The 23,311-nt window shown below is 23.8% G+C and overlaps 1 protein-coding gene across 3 annotated transcripts; it reads left to right on the top strand.

Annotated features, from left to right (window-relative positions):
• Positions 1 to 208: 208 nt before the first annotated feature.
• On the top strand, positions 209 to 22,014 carry LOC129957205 (uncharacterized). Of its 3 annotated transcripts, none has more exons than XM_056069464.1 (14): positions 210 to 570; positions 1,790 to 1,913; positions 10,149 to 10,247; positions 10,340 to 10,405; positions 10,641 to 10,706; positions 11,961 to 12,052; positions 14,049 to 14,143; positions 14,419 to 14,549; positions 16,680 to 16,736; positions 18,233 to 18,307; positions 19,633 to 19,743; positions 19,890 to 20,024; positions 20,976 to 21,106; positions 21,631 to 22,013. In XM_056069464.1, exons 1-14 carry the CDS (start codon positions 455 to 457, stop codon positions 21,740 to 21,742), a joined length of 1,410 nt encoding a protein of 469 aa, XP_055925439.1. In that variant the 5' UTR covers positions 210 to 454; the 3' UTR covers positions 21,743 to 22,013. The 3 variants fall into 3 exon arrangements, with proteins under 3 accessions (XP_055925516.1, XP_055925439.1, XP_055925586.1); XM_056069611.1 differs by having other exon boundaries at positions 438 to 570; positions 1,758 to 1,913; positions 21,631 to 22,014; XM_056069541.1 differs by lacking the exon at positions 10,340 to 10,405 and having other exon boundaries at positions 209 to 570; positions 21,631 to 22,014.
• The last annotated feature ends 1,297 nt before the right edge of the window (positions 22,015 to 23,311 follow it).

Below are 23,311 nucleotides of genomic sequence, written 5' to 3'. Positions count from 1 at the left end.
CAAAACTCTGAAAAATGTTGTCAGTGAATGGGTTAAAAATAAATGCTAGTTAATGCTTTGATAATTATTTATCTTTATTTTTATTCATAATGATTGCTGAAGTTGTCTAGAAAAATATCGGAAATTAATGAATGCTGTTTTGATATGATCCCTACAAATGGTGTCTGATGTCACTTCCGCAATTCTGGCACGTGCATTTCTTACACACCTACATTGTTTACTACAGTTGTACTGAATCTGACGTCTGCTTAAAAGTTTGGTCCAATGTTTTAGAAAGCTCATTTAAAAGCTATTTATTTTGATGAGATATATTTTATTTGGATGATAGAGCAAATTTTAAATTAATTATTGTCTTACAGTTCAGTCTTTTTTATTAGAAAAAAATCTATAATATAATGAAATTCATAATAATCAGAAATGTTCAAGATTTTTTAAATATAATTAATCTTTGAAAATGAATCCTTTTGGTTCTGCTGATAATATAACAGTTGATGGAACATCTGTTAAATTGCCTATTTCTACTGGAAACCCTGCTTCATTATCCCCAACAGCAACATTTCAGAAACCATAGTAATTCTAATATACTTATAATGTTTATCTACAAGAAATTTGCTTACTTACATTTGTAGAAATTTTTGTACGAATCAAAATTATACTCTGTGTACTGAAGAACTAATTACTGTACTTTAATAAAATTCTTTTTACTGCACTATTATACTTTTATTTACTATATTTTCATATTGTTTTTTTTAAAGTGATTCTTATTCATTCTCATTTATTATATAGCACTGTAATCTGAAAAGCTTTTTTCCTCACACTCTTATTATAGCTTCACATGAGGTATGCTTTAAAATGAAATGTTTGACAATCTGTTATTTTTTTTAATTAGAAACACTATAAAAATGTTTTAACCTATTAACTGAATAAAAACATTTGTTTTAAATGTAGCCTTCAGTAAAAGTGATTCTTAAAATATGGAATATTCGTTAATTTAATTCATTGAAAAATGTAACTAAGAAAAAATCCGGGAGTTAAATAATAAAGTTTTTTGATAAGTAAAATTTTAAACAGTTAAATATTACATTTTACCACCAAAACTAAATTATTTCTTGCAATAAATATTTAAAAAATATTCTTGAGCTGTGCAAAAATAATTAAATTCTAAACAATGATTGACTATCAATATTGTTCTTGAAGATTATTTAATGAGATTTATTAAAATGTATACAACAATCTTACTTGCTAGAAATTAGTTGATGTCATATTATTATATTTAACTATTTGGATTCCAAATTCCATTAAAAAATTATTTTCCATCTCCAATAAAATTTTTTTCAGCAAATTTTATACATTATTTGCTTTCAAAAGAATAATTTGTAAATATTTTTGGGGGGATTATAAATTGTGAATGATTAGTAATACATTTTTCTTTAATGTTAAAGTAACAGTCTATATGTTTGTTTGTTTTTTTGAACATGCTAGATTTTATAATATATTTTGTCTTATATATATATATATATATATGGTATATGTCTTCCTTTATAACATATTCATAGAAATATGTAAGGAAATAACTTTAAATATTCATTTTTTAGTAATTTTCCTCTTTTGAAAATTAACAAAAGGAATAGCTTTGTTGAAAAAGTAATAATCAATATTTATTTTTTTATTTGGAATTATCAATAGAAAAATGCAATCAAAGTTAATTTCTTAGTTCTATTTTTAAAATCATCTTATTTTGTTTTTCTTTATTACAGACTATGCAATATAAATCTTTTTTTCAATATAGTTGGATGCCTGATGAAGAAGCAGATTCTTGTTTAAACTGTGGGATGAAATTTTCCCAATTCAGACGTAAACATCACTGCAGGAATTGCGGAAAAATATTTTGCAGTAAATGTTGCTTAGAAAAAGTAAGTTTTCCTTTTTTGTCATTTTTTAAAATTTAGATTTCTCATGATAATATTAGTATATAAATTAAAGAATTTGCTTGCAAAAAATAAATTATTTTATTGATTATATATTTTTGTTCTTATCTTACAAATATGATATATTTCATTATCATTTATTTTTGAAACATTAAAATAAGCTAATTCTATTTTTATAATAATACGGAACATAACTTAAGGTGACTTGCATCGTGGGTGCAGTGCCTGCTTAATCTTTTAAAATCTATTTACTAATACAATTCCTGAAGGCCATGGCCATTTATTCTGAGCATTTTTTTATGTGCAAACAAATATTTATGTCCATTTTTTTTTGTGTGTGTGTGTTTTTCCTTCCCTTTTTTAATAAGGTTAAAAAAAATGGAAAGAAAAGAAGCAAACTTTAACTTATTCTTTAGATAATAAACTGTTACATAAAAATTAGTTCGACAAAAAAATGAACCTATCATTTGGACGTTACCAGACTACTGTGTAGCATTTTCTGCCTAAAAACTAATGATTTTGAAAATGACATAACTATTAGCTTTTCTGAGATTTGCAATGTTATTTTGCTGTCAGAAATGACAACTCATGAATTGCTTATAGTATAAGGCTATATTTTTAGAATGTCTATAAATTAAATGTCTATATATTAAAAATACTAACAAAGGAAATGAATATGTATGTATAAAAAAATAATAATAATAAGTTGGGTAGAAGCATTTGTTGGGCTATAAAAATGTTTTTGGCATTCTTTTTGAAGCAATTATATAAAATCATGCTGCTATAAAAGACAATATTATTGTAAATAATGTAATAAGAAGAAAACAATGTGAGAGAATGATCACCATTATTTATCCTTGAGACTAGGAATTCTCTGTTTTAAAAAGTATACATTTAAAAAAAAATTTTGAAAGAAGAATTCTTAATTGAAATAATTCATTGTAATTACAGTTCTCTAGACATCAGTTTATGGAAAAACTTATTCAGCTTGAGTGATTAAATCTTAACTATCAGAGAGTATAACACATTTCTTACTCAGTACAGCTAGCCCTATTTTGTATCTTGAAAATAATTTTGTGATAATCGGTCGCTATATTTAATATTTCTAAAAATAAATTTACAATACAAGAATTTTTTGTTCTTTTCCTTAAAAATATTTCTAAATATTAAATTTTTAAAGATTATTAATTTACAATATATTTTTAAGGAAGCATCATTTTTATATAATGTAGAAGGTGCTATAATTTTATTGTTTAAAAATTCTTAAATAAATTTAAGTGTGCTTTTAATTTCCAAATCTTTTGGAATGTATGATTTCTACATTTATTTTAAAGTATGTGGTGAGTAAAAGTGCATGGGAAGACTGTTCCGTAACTTTTTAATTCCAATTGCTGATAATATCACTTTGTGCATTGTCGCACAGTGTAAATATAAGTAATGAGGTTTTCTGTTAATTTTTGCGAGGTATTTTAGGTGCAAAAACTTTTATTATATAATAGGTCTCATTACATATATATATATGTATATGTATATATAATTTTAAAAATAAGCAGTCAATGGAGGATTAAAATTGACTTTATATTGCCTTATTATTATTTTAATTAAACCATTGAAATATTTTTGCACCAAGTAATCATCATTTACTATACAGTAATATTTGTTTGGAATTAGAACTAATCATAAATAGTTCTTTTAATCTGAATTGTATAAATAACAATATATAACTGATGTACCATATTTTAGTAGAAATAACATCATGTTCAATTATAATAAAACATACAATTTTAGAGTGCAAGTCAGCAAATTAATTGGATAGCTGAAAAAAATATTATTTTAAAGCCATATAATTTGCTACTTAGGTACTAATGATAAAAGCCCTAAAACATCTCTTATTAGTTTGATCAGAATACAATATTGTGTTTAATCATCATTTTTTATTGCAAAATAATGGCATCTTTGCTCTTAAATGCTGAAAAACAATGAAATTTTCAATTGAAAATCTTATGAATTATACCAGGGTAAATGCATATCAAATATCCTTATTTAGAATTTATTTTTGAAGTTGTAGACTGTTCTAACTTCTCAAAGTGTTTGTAAAATTTAAAATTATTGACATTTTTTGTGATATTTTTAAAAATAAATAATACAATGTACATAATTTAATTTTCGTCCATTCTGAAAAAAAAGAAAAAAACTCTTGTATTTATTGTATATTAGTCGCCTTTGGTGACCAACCGGTTCGTCAGTATTACCGCTCGCTACAATTTTCAATTAAATATTTTAAGTGACTGGTCTCTTAATAGATTCTCAAACAAAACATTTTTAATCTTCAAGTTTTGATAGTCATACCAAACTTATACTGTTGTTTAGATCGTTTCGTTCAATTTACTATATATATTTTCCTAATTTGTTGTCATTTCTGGTAAAACTTCAACTTTAATTTCAAGTGGAAATGATGAAATTGCAATTAATATAAAGATATTTTTTAATAAAACCAAGCATTTTATTTTATTTATCATCCTTATTGTATTTATTTATTATTATTATTATCGAATATGAGTATTGCAAACAGAATCGCTCAGTATTTAAGTCTTATGTGAACTACAAAATATTTTTCATAATTTATGTAATATCTCAAACAATAATTCACAAAAATTCCTCAGATCAGCATAAAATTCAGTTTTTAGTTTTGCTTTCAAAAGGATTGAAATGAAATCAATAATAATATTTTGTTCCGGCCTATAAATATATTTCAAAAATTATGAAGTCTAAATTTAATGCAGTATCATATTCTGAGAAATATTCTGGACACAAAATTTTAAATAAATCAATGAATGTTTCTATTTTCCACGATCAGCTAAGACTTATTTATGAAGTTTTGAATGTTAAAAATTTAGAAAATCTCAACATTTTCATAATCTTAGGCCAATTAATCTTTAGAAACCTGCGCGCTGATTGGTGTATTTTCTTTGAAACAATTGATGAAAAATCTAAAATTATCCTTTTTTTATTGAATAGTGATATATAAATTTTCATAAATCAGTCAGTTTAAGTGATTGGTTTAGTTGATTGGAAATTAACTCTTTTTATTTAAAATATTAGTGTTTCAAGAACACTTTGTTATTCGTCATTTCCACAGCAGAAGCTTTATGTAAAATCAAAAATTCGTTATTTATTAGAGCATTTATTGAATCAAGTTACATAAAATATAATCATTTTCCATTTAGACCATTTTAGCAGATCTGTGTCTTACTAAAGGTTTACAAATTAACTGTGTGGCCCTGATTTGAATGGATATCCTGTTCATATTAAACAAAACGTGCCTTAAAATAAAACTGATTTATTGCGTTAATAATATAGAAAGTGTAAAAGATCATAAAATAATTTTTCGTTAATTAATTTTTTTAAAAATAATATTTCGTATTTGTTTTATTTCTTACAGACACATGTCGAAAATTATATTTTTGCAGATTTCAATTCCAAAAAGATTTAATTTATTTTTAGTTGGAGCTTTAATCAATGTGATGGCAACACTTTGAAAAAAGCTAATTTTTTCCCATGAATGCGAAACATTAAATTTTATTTTTATTTTGTACAAAAAAAATTGTTGAAAAATATAGTTAAAATATTTATTTAAAAATTTATTAAAAATAGAAATTTAATTTTAAGGTTAAATTGGTATCATTTAAAAGATAAATTTTTGATCTTTAACTTCATGTAAAAATCTTTTTTGTGCGGTAATATTTTCGGAAGTTATAGCAGAAACACGTCAAAATTTCGCTTAATTTTTTAATAAATAAAATTCTAATTAAAAATTTGAAAAAATAACCCCCAGGTGCACATTCCCGGCCTCCAAGGTATACACGTGCCAAATGTGGTAGCTGTAGGTTGAATGGTCTGGACTGTAGAGCGCCAAAACACACACACACATTGAGCTTTATTATAAGTATAGATATATTGTATATGTAACTCTTGTATATATGTATTTATTGCTATATCTGCTAGTTTTATCAAGCAGTGTGATTGACAAAAGTTTCAGTTGTGCTTACCTGTTTTTTAAAAAATTTAATTTTGCAAAAATAATTGATGAGTTAAATATGTAAAAATTGAACATGGAAAATGTGTTTTGCATAAATGTAACTTCACAAAATTCCATTTTCTTTCTCTTATTAGTGACTGCAGAGAGTGGAAATAACAATCACTGAAATCTTTTTTTATAATTCATGACATAGATTAAATGAAGGAATTCAGATTTTATTCTATTTAATTTTTTATTCTATTCTATTTAATTCTATTCAGATTTCAGTGAAGTTAGAATGCTTGGAATTTCCAAATATTTCCCAGCATATTTTGAAAACGCCCAATAACTGGTATAAGAGATTATTCCATGTTTAGAAGTAATTATTGGTGTAAGCAATTAATTTCATTTATGAAAGAACTATCTCATGTTGTAGCCAGAATTGGCTTTGAATTGGTTTTGAAATGCTCAAAAATAAAGGTGTTTTTTTAAAATTCATTAAAAAATGCTTTGCATAGGACATAAATACATTATTTTGATAAGCTGTATTCTAAAATAACTTATAATAATTAATACACCTGGAAAATTATAAATAACATTTATATTCCTGTTACTTTTTTTAAATGAATCAATATTATGATATGTGTATTGAAATCTGATTTATCTCATGATTATCATGAGTGCTATGATGATTTATGGTTTGATTGTTCAAAGTAACTCAAAATAAATCTAAAGCTCAGATTTAGTAAACAAATGCACTCAATATTAGAAGAAATATTTTAATATTTTATTCATATACCCTAGTTTAGTAAGCATGAAGTTATCTTCTACCATAATTAAAGTTACTTTTTGTGTGTATTTTGTTTGGGGAAAGAATAATTCACAGATTCTTAAAATTTGATACTTACATAATATGCCCAGTCCTAGAGCATCATGTTATAGTTCTATCAAAAGTTCAGTTTAATTTTTAATCATATTTTTTGTCTAAAAATAATAATCATGTTTAAATGATTACAGTTATTTACTTAATTTTACAAACTTATTAAATTAAATACTGATAAAAAAGCCCCCACTTAAAAATTAATGTCTAATTTGTTAGCCGTTCCATTGATTTATGATTTTTTTTCTTTAAATCTAACAAAGAATTTCTCGCTTATTGCTATATTTTTTAATGACTTTGAAATCTCATTAAAGAAGTCAAATGGAAACATTCAGTGGAATTATTATCCTCAAAAACATTACATAGCAGCTAAAAGAAAGTAATAACTTTCTTAAGAAATGACAAGTGATCATATATGAAAACTTTATATAGGGATATTTCATTCCACATAACTTTCAGTTAGTTTAAAATTTATGTCATCATAAAAAATAGCTGAAATTAAACATAACTGATTAATTTTGAAAAATATAGGAACTCTGTTATTATTACTTTTTTTTTTTGCACTGCCTTAAGAGAAAAATTAGTAGTTTGCATTAATGATAAATTATACAATGATACATACAGAATTTTGTTAAATATTATGCATATATTTAATCTTTCTTTTTCTTTCAATTCTGACAAAGGAAATTTGCAATGCTGTAAATTTGTATGTGATAAAAGTTTCATTTATAGTGCCTTCTTTCTTCTGGAAATTAAGACCTAAAACAAGTTTTGCATACGGATAAATTCACATCATCCTATTACGCATGAAATTAGAAAAACAATTTTAAATAAGATATTAAATAATATAGCATTAAGAAATTATATATATGAGTTAGAATAATTAAAAAATTTTATGTAGTATAGTAACTTTTAATTTCTTCCTTTGTTGTAAGACAACATATTGCAATTTTCATAAATTAATCGTAATTAACTTAAATGTAATCTTATCTCAAATATTAGACGAAACACACTGATGGAAAATCTATCTGTTCATGTATGTGTGTACATGATACCCCAAAGTGGGAGCAACTAAATAAGTTAAATGTATCATGCAATTTTATCAAAGTTTATATTTGTATTAATTTTTGAATATATGTCAAAGGATTGATTATCTATCAGAGTGTCTATTCATAGGTATTTGAATAATAATTTAAAATCACAAAAAGAAATAGATAAATGAAATTTGGTTTGTTGTTTCGGCATTATTATTAGAAATATTTGTCGAAATTTTGCTCCAATCTAGAAAGATAGGAAGGCGTACAAAATTCATACTTGATTCTATTCAAATGTACTAAGAAATATGGATAGCCTTGCATTGGGTAAGCATATGCATACAAGAAAGTAGTGAGGATAATACTACCATTGACCTTTATCTTGATTGTAAATCCTTAGATTGCTTTTAAAAATAATAAAAAAAATATTGATAAAAATTGTTTTTCAATTTGGGCTCTACAACTTTTAAGGTCAGCCTTGCACAAATGTGTGCAGATTATGAAGTTTTGCACCATAAGCATCAGTAACAAAATCTGAGTGAAGTAATGTAAAATCATTTATTTGATACAATTAAATAACAGGTTGTGATTTCAAGACATAACTATGAATGCTATACTTTTGAATATTCAAAAATAATTTATTGTCCATGCACCATTGAAGAATTTATCTGCATTATTTTGCATTAGAACGCCCTTAAAAACATGTAATTAAAATTCATGCTGCATTTCACATAAGATTTGTCAAAAGTTATCTCATTTACTTACTCAGATTTTATCATCTTTAGAAGAATGCTCATTAGCATATCAATAAAAAAGCATTGCTTTAAAGCGCTGTAAAATAAATACAGAATTTTTGAACTTCCTATTTATTTTTTAGAAATGTTTTAAAGATCTATAATTTTATCTAAGAAATATATCTATTTTGATTAACTAATGAAAAAATATCTTAAGATAATTTATGGCATTAAGATTTTTACTATGCCATCAGTTTCTTAATATTCCTAACAAAATTATTCAAATGTTTAGTTTTTTTTTTTTTTTTTTTTTGCTATTTGTTTTTATCTACATGAAGGTACATTAAGGCTAAATGTTAATGATTTTCCAAATAGAAATAATTTAAAAAATAAATGTTCTTCTTATTTTTTTTATGAATTTGAAAAAAATTATTTTATTCAGTTCATTAAAGAACTTTAAAAAGGAGTTCCATTATAAAAAAAAACATAATTCCATGTTTTTATACACGTGCCTAACAATCAGAAAGTTTTTTTTTTTTTATCAACACAATATTAAACAAAATAATTATTATAAACTGAAAGTATGAATATAAATCTAAAAAGAGAAACAATATAACAATATATTTTATTATATTCTTTGAAATTTAGACTGCTTTAAGATGCAAAATTCAGTTGCATCTATTTACTTTGAGCAAAGAAAAATAATTAGAGGTAGATATTAGCATAAAACGTATAAATCTGCATTATAAAAATAGTTGAACTAAGAATGAGAAATATATTTAATAATATATTTTCTTAATATTTTTAACTGTATATCTATAGCAATTTTTCACCTATATCCCTTCTGAGTTCCTAATGCTTCAATGCAATGTTTAATCACAAGTGAGCATAAACCCTCATTATGAATAATAATTTAAATAATATTTCGATCAAATAAACTATATCAAATTAATACTACTTGAAACCGAATGCAATTTCAATCTAAGTCCCCATAGAGCCATTATGGCACACACAGTTGGGGAAAAATTCCTTTCACTCTTTTCTTGAACCAACCCTTCCCCTTCTCACTCTTCCTTCCTTCCTAACACAGACACCAATTGAAGGCCCTACACGTAAAGGAATCTGGGCCCTCAGATCCTGTGACATCCTTAAATGTCCATAAAACATTCATTGTGTTGACTTACCCTCCAATTCATGAAGTTATGAAAACTTGTAGGGGTAAGAAATACTTTAAAATGCATCTGAAATCTTCTTCCAGCAGTATATGCTCTAAGTAATAATCCGTGCAAACCAAATTTCCGTTAAAATGTGTGCAACATGCTTTTCAAGACATCTTGGTGTTGCATCGAAATACCTGTTTTGAGGATTAATATGAAATATAGTAAACTTACCATTTATTGTTGATGAACATGCATGCTAAAAAGTTAAAATCTTTTTTTTTTATGAATTTATAATCGTACTTTTTAAATAAATGTGATGTATTCCAATCTTTTTTATTTTCTTTATTTTTACACCTCTAAAATTAAATCATTTTCTTTTCATTTTTTTATATAGATTTCTTTACCTCATTTTGGTATTAATGAACCTGAAAAAGTATGCAATAACTGCAAGTTAACTGTAGAATTAATGAACAAAGCAAAGTCTTCTGATATAGTAAGTGTGAAGTTGATATCTCTTTTCTCTAATTTAATATGTAGTTTTTCATTTTTGTGATAAAATATTTTTATTTTTATTTTATTTTAAAGGAAGTGAGGTATGAAGCAGTTATTGGTCTATCTAGTATGCTAAAAAATACTGCTGGCTTAAGCAAGGTAGTAAACAAATAATTATTAGATAAATTTTCAAAGAAAAACAAATATTTTCTGAGTAAATTGTGAATTTAAAAAAAAATAAATATTACCATCATATTTCTGTATGTATCCAATCTGATTGGAATTTTAAATTATACAAAAATATCTTCCTTGTTTTATGATATATCTTATGCTATATTAATAAAATGCATTATTCCTATTATTTTAATATCTGAAAACAAATTCAATTTTACAGGTAGTTGAATGTGGTGGAATTAACACTATGTTATCTATAGCATTAAATGGAAATGACAAAATTAAGGTGAACTTTTATCTTATTAGCCCATATTATAATTTGTTGGTGAAAAAAAATTAAATTTTGACTAATACTTAAATATTTTATACTTAAGTTAGGCATTAAGTTATTTATTTCACATAAATTAGACCATTAAAATCTTTCATTATTAATTTGCATATATTGATTATTAAAAGCAAATTTTTCCAATAATGCTAAACAGCATCAAAAGGCTTGAAAAGTTGCAATATGAAATAGAATTTTTAAAAATTCTTTATTTCTTATATTTTAAACATTATTTGCTTGTTGAAAATAGCTTAGTTATTAAATATGCTTTAAAAAGGAACAGAAAATTTAGATTAATGTTGAAATATATTATCTGAATAATAATCTTTTGCTTATATATGCTAAACTAGACTCAAAGATCTGCTGTTATTAAGCCTGTATATTTTCTGATTTAAAAAAGACAGTAAATTAAGAAGTTGCATAGATTTGTCAAAAACTAATTGTTGTTGCTGTTATTTAAATCTAGCATATGGTTAACACATTGCATACTGCATAGAAATCTCTAAAATATATGTAAAGGGGTGCATGTTTTTAGACAATTTGTCTATTATTTAAATCATTATAACTACCTATCATAATGCTCTTTAGGAAACAAAATTAGAGCATGAAAACGAGAAAACTCATGAGCAGCCTTTAACAGATGGTGCACGAAATACAAGGAAACTCGTGAATGGACACAATGTGTTAAATTATGTATGACCTTAAGGAGTTACAATGAACACGAATAGTTTTCCTTGTTATTACATATTTAAAAAAATAATTCTGGAATTATATGAGAATTTTTATAAATTATTTATAGTTAAATGGAAAAATTCATAAATTGTTTGATTAATTTTTATGCATGACAAATAAATGGCAAAAAAGGTATTACAAGTGTAGCTTGGTTAAAGTATTTCCCTCCATTCGTTTTTCATATAAACCTTGAATTGGCTTGTATATTATATATTTACTTTCAATTATTTATATATATAGTGAATGAAAAAAGAATTCTTCTTCTTTTTCTCTGATTTACTTTTAAAGTAAATAAATTATTGCATAATTTATATTATGCTATGTAATATGTTTTCAAAGTTATAATTATATCAAAAATCCTGCATTCAATATTTATTTTATGTATGATATAAAATAATTGTTTTAAATTAATTTAAATTGCTATATTCTTTAATATGAGTTTGTTTTGAAATATTTAGACAAAAAAAAAATCTTTATATATAGATTGCAGTAGCATCTGCATTGCATTGCTTAGCTCAGAGTATGATGTTCAATTCATTTCTTGTGGAAGTAGGGTGCTTGAAGGTTCTGAAAAAGTAAGTTATTGAATCATATTTATAGAGGTATTGATTTCTGTATTCAATTTATTTATTCTATAGTTTCTTCATTTTATTTAATGCAGCTTAAAAACAATTCATGGCCTGCTTAAATTTCATAATTTTTGTTTTGAAAAAATTAATTTTACGACTAATTTTTAATGTTACTATCAATGTTACTCCCACTTACAAATTAATATTCAGAAAGTAATTATTTTGATATTTTCTTTTTTTTTATTTGTATTTTATTGCTATTTTGCTTCAGAGTATCTTTTTACAAACTTTTATTATGGTTGATTAAAGAAAAAAAAATATTTTCTTATATAATTTCAAACTTAACAAATTAGGTTTTCCATAATATATTTTTTTATTGAAATTTTTAGATGTTACTTAGAATGTTTAGATTTTACTCCAATATTGTTAAGAGTGTTGAAAAACAGTTATCAGGGAGTAACTCTTAAATTGTATATTGATCTTTAAATGAGTTTAGGAAATGAGTAAAAAATTCTACTTTAAATACCATAGTTTGAATGAAACAATGAAGTTTGCATTGTTCCTTACTTATATGATGTATTGATTTTACTTATGACTGTAAATGTAAAAAATAATTCTAAAAAAAATGCTGCTCATATGAGTTGTATTTATTACAATGTTTTCTTCAAGCATGATCATTTTATAGATTGCTTCTTGAATATAATAATGTCAGAAAAATTTCTTCTTCTGCCATAATAAACTCAAACAGAGACACCTGCCTTTTATTTATTTTTTTAATTTTCAGAAGGAAGTTTTTATTAATTTTCCCATTCAGATTTTTTTTTTTTGTATGGTTCCAATTTTAATGATAATTTTTTCTAGAGATATGCACCTTAGTCAATTCTGTTTTCAATTAGTAATTAATTTTATAGTTAGAGATATGCAAATAGTAGTATTAAATTATTACAAATTACTAAAATTTTATATATATGGCTTTCTGTTTGGTCAATTATTTTTATGCTAAATGCAGTTTTCAAAATAACACCTTTGATTTCTGTAAAAAATAAACTTATCTGATTCACAAAATTAGAATTATAAACAGTCCCTCCCCATTTTTAGAAAATCACAAATCTATTATATGCTTTCTAAATATCTGTTGCAAACTAGTTCTGATTTTTCTGCTATGCATGGAAGAAAACCTTTGCAATAAATATAAGATGTTCAATAAAATTGTTAATCTAGGATGTAATTTCAAAAATAGTATTTATTTCTTTATTTTATAATAGTCAATTGAATCACAACATGTTTTGGAAAATTCCATAAAGTTATTTGTTGAAAATAATGTGAGCTTAACAAATTAAGTTCTTAATTGTTATTACCATGTAAACTAATAAATATGTAAAGTATAAATGCAGTGCTCGTCCAAATGAGAACCCTTGGAACAAATTTCTGCATAATTGTCGACATTTATCTCAAACCTAATTTCCAATATGAATTCATATTGTTAGAGTTAGTATAGCTGTAAATGGAAATTATATTCCTTATTACTTCTCCTTTTTAATTTTCTTAAGCATTGTAATTATTGTTTAGGCATTCCTATGCTGATAAGTCTAGTTATGTACTAGAGCTCTTTTATGATGTTTATATATACATAGTACTAATTTCATTAAAGTCTGTCCAGTAGTTCTGGTGATAATTAATTTAAAGTAAATATTATTTTAATTTTAAACAATAGTGTTATAAGCATATTTTAAACCTAAATATAATAATTGTGCATTAAAAATTTGTCAATTTATGCATTTGCCTAGAATTAATGTGTCATGTATAAAAATTACATTTCAAATGATAAATTAATATTTTCATACACTTTTCTTAAATGCTGTTTAGTTATTTTTTTAAATATAGTTTATGTATTTTTTTATAATATAATATTTGAATAATGAATGTTTGGCAACTGAAAGGTGCAAATTGATTTTTAATTTCTTTCTTTCTTTCTTTCTTTCTTTTTTTTTTTTTTTTTTAGTTTCTTATCTTCTAATTCAGACTGCACTGAACTTATTAGTGACTCTTTAAGCACTTTGAATTTGCTTTGCATGGATGCAAACATAAGAATTGAAGGTATTTTTTTTAATTTTAATTATTTTTGCTATTTTAATTATAAATGTATAAATTACATTTACTTCTTTTAAATAATGATGTATAATTTGTGTTTTAAAATGATCTATTTGTTACTTTTTTAGTAATATGTTTTTTCTTCCAGTTTGGTAAGATCACATTGCATTTTAGCAAACTTAATATTAAATAAATGGTTTGAGTAGAAATGAAGTGAATATTTGTTGCTTTCTTTTCATTTTCCCCAATGAAATTTTTTGTAAATTTTTCTCTATCATTAGTGTTAAAAGAAGGTATGATTGAGGCTTTACTTGCTGTGGTTGTTTCTTCTTCTGGAGTGATTTCTGTATTTGCATCACGAGTACTTCAGTTATTAATGTGTAATTTTGAATATCATGAATTTATTTTGAAGGTCAGTTTACTTTTCTGTTCATGTTGTTGTATATTAAATATTACTGCTATGAATTGATAAAATTGCCTATATTTTAAACAATCATTTTTAGAATCTTTTTTCCTTTTTTTTTGTAAGTGGATTTCTATATTTTATTAAAAATTTATTTAGTTACATTTTGAACAGCTATAAATTATTTTTTTCTTTTGAATATTTTGTTCTGTTATATGATTTTTATAAAATTCAATAATACATTTTGTAATACTTTGTCAAATGCTGTATGTTCCAGAATTACAAGAAAATAAATATAAATTCTTTTTAAATTCTGATTATTTTTAATAATTGTATATTCTTTATAAAAATTTTTTAAAATGCATGAAATTTTTTTAATGAATAAAAACAAATAGTTTAATCCATTAAAGTCAACTAATGTCATCTTACTATATTTCTTTTTCATTTATAGTATAAAGTTTTTTTTTTTTTTTTTTTTTGTCACTTGAATTGAATTTTGTATATTTGAGATACTTTTTTTTTTAAACTTAAAAGTGTGTTTTGGATTGTTCTCTTTTTTTTAAGTTTTTGATTATTAAATAAGTAAATAAATTAGACTTTATTGTTTTGAATAAATTTCTATTTTAGAGCATATCTGTAAAATGACCACTTGATTTAAGTTCTTTGTAAAATATCTGTATTCGATTGATCTGATTGTCAACTTTTCTGATTTACACCTGATATTTTGACAACCATCATAATAGAAAGTTGCTTTCCAGATTTCTCAAAGTGGAATTTATATTGAAATTTATTAAAAATACACATTATAGAAATTCCCAAAATGTTCATTTTTCTAGGTATGTATATTGAATAGTAAGATTTGATAGAATCCTGTCACTTAATTTTTTGCTATCCTTTGCCACAATTGCTCATAGTTTAGCCTGTGCATTATTGAATAACAGGTTCAATTTGAATATGTAACAAACATTGAAATATCTCTGGCTTGTAGGCTCTGGATGCTCTTAGTGAATTATACCTAATGTGAAGAATATGTTAAAACCTTATAATGCTATAATGATTTACAAGCCTTAACAAGTTTTAAAGGATGAAGGAAAACTAATTTTAGCATAATTATTTTCAATACAGCATATAGCATTTTCACTTCTTTCATAGTAGAGTTTTTTTAGTTGTTTGAATTTTTTTGATATCTGAAGGTCCCTGCTCCCATTTTGTTCAATATAAAACAAAAGTTTTGAAATGTTATCTTATTATGGTTATCTTCTAATTAAGATTTAAAACATTTCAATTTTCTTTCTTTTTTTTTAAAAAAAAAGAAAAGTATTGATAGTTTAAATTTCTATTTATGTTTATTTCAGAATTTTGATTTTGTATTATATTCTAAAATGGGAAATATCTGGAAACATAAAGAGAAGTTATGAAACTTCATGGAACAGTGATGTTTTAAGCTGGAAATTATAGTATGTGTTATTAGGGTTAAATTAACTGCTAAATCAATTTTAAAGGTCCAGAATAAATTTATGCTAACTCTAAAATGGCATCATTCTTTTCATATCCAAAATTCACGCAACCAAGGTCACTTCCAGCAAGTTAATGTTAACACCTCTTTAGGATGAATCAGTATGATTAATGCCTACTGATTCATTTTCATGGACTAGAGGGAGAATCTTTCTTGTTATAAAAAAAGCATTTTCTCATAAAGTGCCAGTTTAGTGATTAAAAAGGATGGTGAATTATTTTTTTCTCGGAGTTGCTATCTGCATTCAATCAGTTATTTTTTACAGTTGCCATGTCAGTGATGGGAATTCAATTAATTTATTGTTCATTGAACTACTATTACAAAGAAAACCACATGGCACCTTAAAGCTGTAGATATATGTGAATGAGAAATATTTAATTGTATTGAATATTTTCCTAACTGAAACCATCTGCTATAAAAATTGCTAAGACAGATTGACTGTGAAAATTAAATAATTCCTTGTCAAATTTATAAAATAGATTTTATTCTACTTATATTCTATATATATATATATATATATATATATATATATATATATATATATATATATCATTGTTACTTCATTTTTCCAGGCTCTCAATTTTGAGAATTGAAAAGAACCTAATACGTTTTTTTTCTTGCAGAATCATAGAGGAATCATTTCAGAACTTTTTGATGCTTTAGAAAATGAAGACTTACAAGTAATATTTGTAGTAGATCCTTGAACTTTTGATTGATATTTTTAATAATTTATAATTTCATTCTAAATGGGAAAATTGAAAAATAGACTCAATTACAGTTATTAAATGAATTTTAATAGTAAAATATACATGTTTTGTACTTTTATTAATTCTATTTGAAATGTCTGCATTCATTTGATGGTAAAAACAGCAATAAATTTTTTAGATTATGTTGGTGGTATTACTTTATAAAAAAGAAGGTTTATGAAGTTTTTTCTTTTTTTTTTTTTAAATTTTTGTAAGTTTGAAAATAATGGCTATTTACCATCATTCTCATCTAGTGCATTGAATTTAAATTTTGAAAATAATGTATAATATTGATTATTTTAAATTTCAAATTGAATTGTTTAAACTAAACAAGCTAAATGAAGGTGTAAGTAAATATGAAAGTTCAAATCAACAGCAACTATAAACTAGATCAAATATAAATATTTAAGTAAATTTATGTTTTTTAACATTTGCCTAAATAATTTTTTTAAATATCAAATACAGTTCCCATTAAGCTGAGCAGTGAAGAGGTGTGACTGCTGATTAAAATAAATATGATTTGGCAATTTGCTCCTTCCCCCTCCCCCTTCAAAATAGAATGTGATCTAGATTCTGAGGTTAATATTATTTGTCTTAGTATTTATTATTACTTTTCTTATTTTGCCAAAACAGCTTCTGAATATCATATGTATACACATGATGCAATGATTTTAACTAGATAAGGACATTTATCAGTAAATTGCATTGTGTAACATGCATAGTTAAAAAAATATTTTTTAAATTCTCTGCGGGACGAACCATTGAATAGAAAATTTGGCACATGGCTAATTTTTGGATAGTAGATGCTCATTAAAAATGTGTTTTTCAAACTTTAATTAGATTTTAAATTTAAAATTAATCAAAATTTTTATATTTTTTCTTTAATAACTTTGAAGTATAGTATTGCACAAAATCTCTTTTACTATGGTTTAAAAATTAAAAATATATATATATATATTATTTCTAGTGGTGCCAATCTCATTTCCATACATTTTTTATAATTTATAGAAATATATTTTACAATTATTTATTACAAGAGTATTTGTTTCACAAAAATAATGTGTTTTACAACTTTTCATGATTTTAGTTCTAGATTTATACATATTGTGATAATATTATGCATTTATTTTTTGTGTTCACTTTATTGCTGATATATAATTAAGAGCAAATTTTAAAAAAAATAAATTGATGAATTAAATCTAAAATTTTATGTTACAGTTCTTCAGGTGAGAGAATTCAGTCACATTTAGATTTCCCCTTTTCTTTTTTGCTGTCTTTGCAATTTTGCATAAGCACAAATTTTATCTAATTAACAATATTTAGAGGATAATATTTAACTTTTTTATATTAAAATTGATCAAAATCATTTAGTATTTTTTATTAAAGTAAAATATTTAAATATTTGTTTATTTTAAAAATTTTAATTTCAGATGCAAGCCTGTGTTACCAAAATTTTAATGTATTTTTCTGCTGGATCTCTTCCTTTTAGGGAAATGATAATCAAGGTAAAAGAAGTATATCCTAAATCAATTAACATTTCTGACCCTAAATATATTATTTTTCCCCCTCAAAATTATTTTAATTTTTTTTATTGGATAGGTTTATAAATTGTTTTTTAAATATGTTAATTCTTATTTTCTTGTTGGTACTATTCAGTATTTATTATTTCATTTAAAAAAATAATTATTTAATTTAAGCTGAGTAAAAGTTTTTTCTGGGCATGGCTTTTTTCTTCTTTCATTTAGATGACAGACAACACAAGTCTGAGATGGAAAGGCAATGTAAAGAGCATGATTTTATTAGAGTAGCTTATCCCTTATTAAATACCATTTATTCACATTTTTTTAAATTTTTTTTTATTTTGTTCTTTGTTTTATCAGATAAAGAATAAATACCACTATGAATTTGTAACTTCTAGTTATCTCATTTAAAGAATGCATTTTATAGTTGATTATCTTTACATAGAAAATCAATTATAAATCATGATGTTTCTTATAATTTTTTGGGAGGGAGGAGCAAGTATTTTCAAAAAATTCAGTGTTGCCTTTATTTAAAAATTAAATATTTGCCTTCATCCATGATTTTTAGTTCAAGAAATAAGATTAATGTCTTTTTTTATAGGACCTTTTGACATCAAATGCCACCAGTTTATCAGTGTATCAACTATAAATCTCTTTATATTCATATTGTTATAAATCTTGAAATTATTATAATACAATCTTTAATATATAATATGAAAAATTCAACATGATAAAACAATAATTAACTTGTCCTCTTAAAGAAGAAAAACAATGTAAGCCTCTGTATCAACAAGAAATAAACAGAACAATGAGATATTTTCATCCATTTGTATACATGTATATTGAATTAATGGAATGCTTAGATATGTAAACAAAATATTGTGCTTTTTTTCATAATTTATAATAATTTTATTTTTTTTCCCATAATTTATAAATTAATTTCTTAAATTTTATTTAAGCTGAGGAAACATGCTATTATAATCAAGTTTCATTCACAAATTTCAGAATAATTTTGTCAAAAAGTTGATGAACTTCCTATACTTCAAATATTATCCTGGAATGTTTCATTTTGATTTTATATTCGCTTATATAACTTCAGTTCTGCGGTGTTCAGTTTTGCCTGAACCATAAAAATTTCATTAGCTATATCTAACTTTAATTATATTCAAAAAATTATAATTCAAAAATAATTTTGTTCTCATTAATTACATGTAACAAGAATTATGCAATATTATTCATTGAAATTAATTTAGAAATTTTTAAAATTGTATTGAATCTTTGATTACTAATTTATTTCTTTTTTCTCTTAGGAGGATGTTTCAAGAGATTTTCCTTTATTATTTTTATTAAAAGGTTCTAGTCAAGGTGTTTTAGTTCATGTTGCCTGTATTGTAGCAAATCTTGCTATATCAGTAAATGAGGTGATTATGATATGTTATTTCTTTTTTTCTTGATATAGAAATAAATAATGTTTGCAAACATTAATTGCACTTGTGTAATTTTTTTTAGTTATTCAAAAATTTATGAAATAAACTATTTGTTATCATTTAATTATTTTCAATCACAGAATTACATGAATCATTACATAACTGGGATGTGTGGATTGCTTGCATGTGTTAAGCAAGAAAATGAAGAATTGCTGTCTCAGATTGGAAGAGGCCTTGCAAATTTTGCAGAAAGTTCTTCAAGTGCCTTACATATGGTAAGTATTTTATTTAGTTTGAAATTAATATTTATATCATAAATTATGTTACTTTACTATAGTTCACTAAACTATATTTGTGTAAATAAATCTTTCTCTTTGAAAAAAATCTTTTTTATTATAGAGAAACAGAAACATTTTGACAAGAAATTTTTCTTTGATTTGATAATTGTTTAATGTATAGATATCTGAGATAAATTCAAATGACTCTCATCTGTATGATTTGATAAATTCATAATGAAAAAAATTGCCAGTCTTATCGTTATATAATATTTAATGTAAAGGAAAAAAGTGATTATTTATCTGTTTCTTGATGCCAATAAATATATAGAGATAAATGCTGCTATATAGTTTGTAATGAAACTTATTAAATACTTAAAGTTATACTATAGCCTTTTCATTTTATTTTTATGGTATTTTTTTAAATGAATTGTAATTACTAAATCTTAAAAACAGAGAAACTAGAATTTGGAATAATTTTTTAAACTATATCTTAAAATATTTTAATTTTTACTCAGAATTTTAATTAGATTTGAAAATGATGGAGATAAAGTAATATTTGTTACTCACATCATAACTGTAAACTTAATTTATTTTCAGATATGCGTAAATATTACCCTGCAGATGTAGGCTTTCTTTGAGTTTAAATAAAATGTCAAAAATGAGCATTAATCGATAAATGCTATATAAATAAAAAGTTTTATAGGAATATAAAATGTTTTTTAATGTTATTTAATTCAAACTATTTTCAAAAATATTTTTTTCTACTGATTTACTATTATGTATTTTCTAATTGAAGTTGTAAAATTATTTTTCAAATTTGTATGTGATTCAATCTATTATTTATAATTCAAGCTCAATGTATTATGCATATTGTATTTGGGATATTTTTTGTATGAACTGTTTATTAAACAATAAATTTTTAGATTAATAATTGTATTTTCTTGTTAGATTCATCATTTGCCAGTTATAGTATCAAATCTTCTAAAGTCATCGTTTGAAGCACCAAGGGTACATGCATGCCGTTTAATAGTACTTCTTTTTCAATCTGAGCTTCCTGTTGCTTTAGATGTTCTTTCTCAGTATGTTATTGATTCTGTATTCTACTTAATGTTAAATACTATAGCATAAATACTTTATTATTCCACGCCCTTCAGATTTTTAATAATGCAATTCCCCTTTTGTTTATTCTTGTTTAAATTAACTAAAAAAAAAAAGTAGTTTTTAATAACTACTAAATATTTTTTATATATTCTTAAATATGTTTTAAATTAGTTTTAACATAAAAACTAAGTTGGATTTCAATATGCATCCCTACTTTTTACAGTTATCTGAAATATTTTTCTACAGTTTTTTTAATAAATAGAAACAAATTGTATAATTATTTAAAAAGAGAAAAAAGAAAAATTCATTTTATATTCAGAATGTAAACTATTTACTGCAATATTAAATCGAATACGAGTGCAATTTCTAATATATACTTTTATATTAGAAGTTTATCTTTTTTAAAATAATATTCCAATGAAATTATATTTATATATACAATGAATATAGCATAGCTTAATAACTGTATGTTAAAATACGTATTTTTAAAAATTTCTTTCAGATCAGGCTTGGATGAATTTATAGCAACAATATTTGATTTACCAGGTATTACAGATACTATAAACAATTTGTTTTTAAGAAAAGTTTCTCGCCTGTCAGTGTGTAAAAAGTAATTCTGAGAAAATGCAACAAAACTGGATAAATTTTCAGCTTCGCTATGATTCTCTTGAGACCACATTTATACAATAAGGATAACTATTTGAGAATTCTGTGATATTCCGTTATGTTAAAATATTTTTGGAAATTTTTAACTTAAATTATTATTTTTGAAAATATATATGATCAATGAATAGTATTTAAAGTTATGTTACTTATTTAATATAAAAGCAGCAATTTCTTTTTGATAAAATTTAATTTCATGTTATATAGAGTTTTGCTCCTTTTAATTGCACAAATGGAAATGTTGAATTTTTTTGTATTGGTTTTGTAAATAAAATTATATTTATGTAAATTGTGTAGTTATTCTTTTAGCGAAGTAATTAGTAAAAACTGACTTTGTACTACATCATAATTGTGTGAAAATAATTATTGGATTCCATATCCTAAACTATTTTTTAATGCCTTATACTTTCATTCTCTTCGTCAAAGAATAAACCATAAAATCACCAGAATTTTAATTGTTTGATAAATAGTCTTAAACAATCCATCATTCAGTGCAATTTAACCCTTCGTTAAAAAAAAAATGTGAATTTTACATATTATCTGTTTTAGAAAAAATATTTAAAATTAATATTTCATAACCCTTATGTGTTAAAGTCTCTATAAGTTTTAAATTTTACTATGAACAAGAAAGTAAAAATTAGTGACCATTAATTTTAAAAAAATTAAGATTAATTGCATATAATAGTACTTGTTTTGTAGTAAACTGTAAAATGAAGAGATATAATTATGTTTGTTTTAAGATCTATATCTTATCAAAAGTTTGTATTTTTTATTTTTAAAATTTACTTAGATTGATTACGAAATAACTTTGAATCATTTAAATGCCACCAATGCACACATATATATTTAGAGAAAGAATTAATCTTAATTTAGAAGTACACTAAGCATGTCTAGATAAGATTCAATGTCTGATAACAATGTGTTTACATATTATTATAATTGATAGGTTTATTTTTGTTTTCCTATTCCAGTTAACTTGCAAAACAAGATAAAATTACAGAAGTGAAAAATTGCTTATCACCCAAAAATTATGTTGAATATTAAGCGAATAAACAAAAGCCAAACCATCAAATGTATGAGAGACTACGCCTAAATGATGAAAGAAAATCTGAGTATGTAAGATATGAAATTATAAGCAAATATTATTTGGAATAGACAGAAGGAAAACAGGCTAAATATTTAGCAATGTATGGAAAAAAAAGTCGGAAACGGTTAAGATATGTTAAAATTCATATTAATTGGAAATTAAATAATGGAGGATATTATTTGATAATGAAAAATATCGAAGTAGGACATTTTGACTGTATAACATCTGCAATAAAAAAATTGTTTTTGATTTGAGATGTGCGATATCAAATAAAGTGTAGATAAAATTAGCATGATTAATTTATAAATATATATGTATATCAGCCTATTAAAATTCTACTGAATTAAGAAATTTGGTTAAACTGAGTTTTTAGCATATTTCAAGCTGCAATTTGGTGGTGGTGGTTGTTTTTTCTAACCCAGGTGTTATAGCT

This window comes from Argiope bruennichi, chromosome 1 (assembly GCF_947563725.1).
Source record: "Argiope bruennichi chromosome 1, qqArgBrue1.1, whole genome shotgun sequence".
Taxonomy (NCBI): domain Eukaryota; kingdom Metazoa; phylum Arthropoda; class Arachnida; order Araneae; family Araneidae; genus Argiope; species Argiope bruennichi.
Note: the sequence above shows the minus strand (reverse complement) of the source record. Positions and strands in the feature narration are given on the sequence as shown.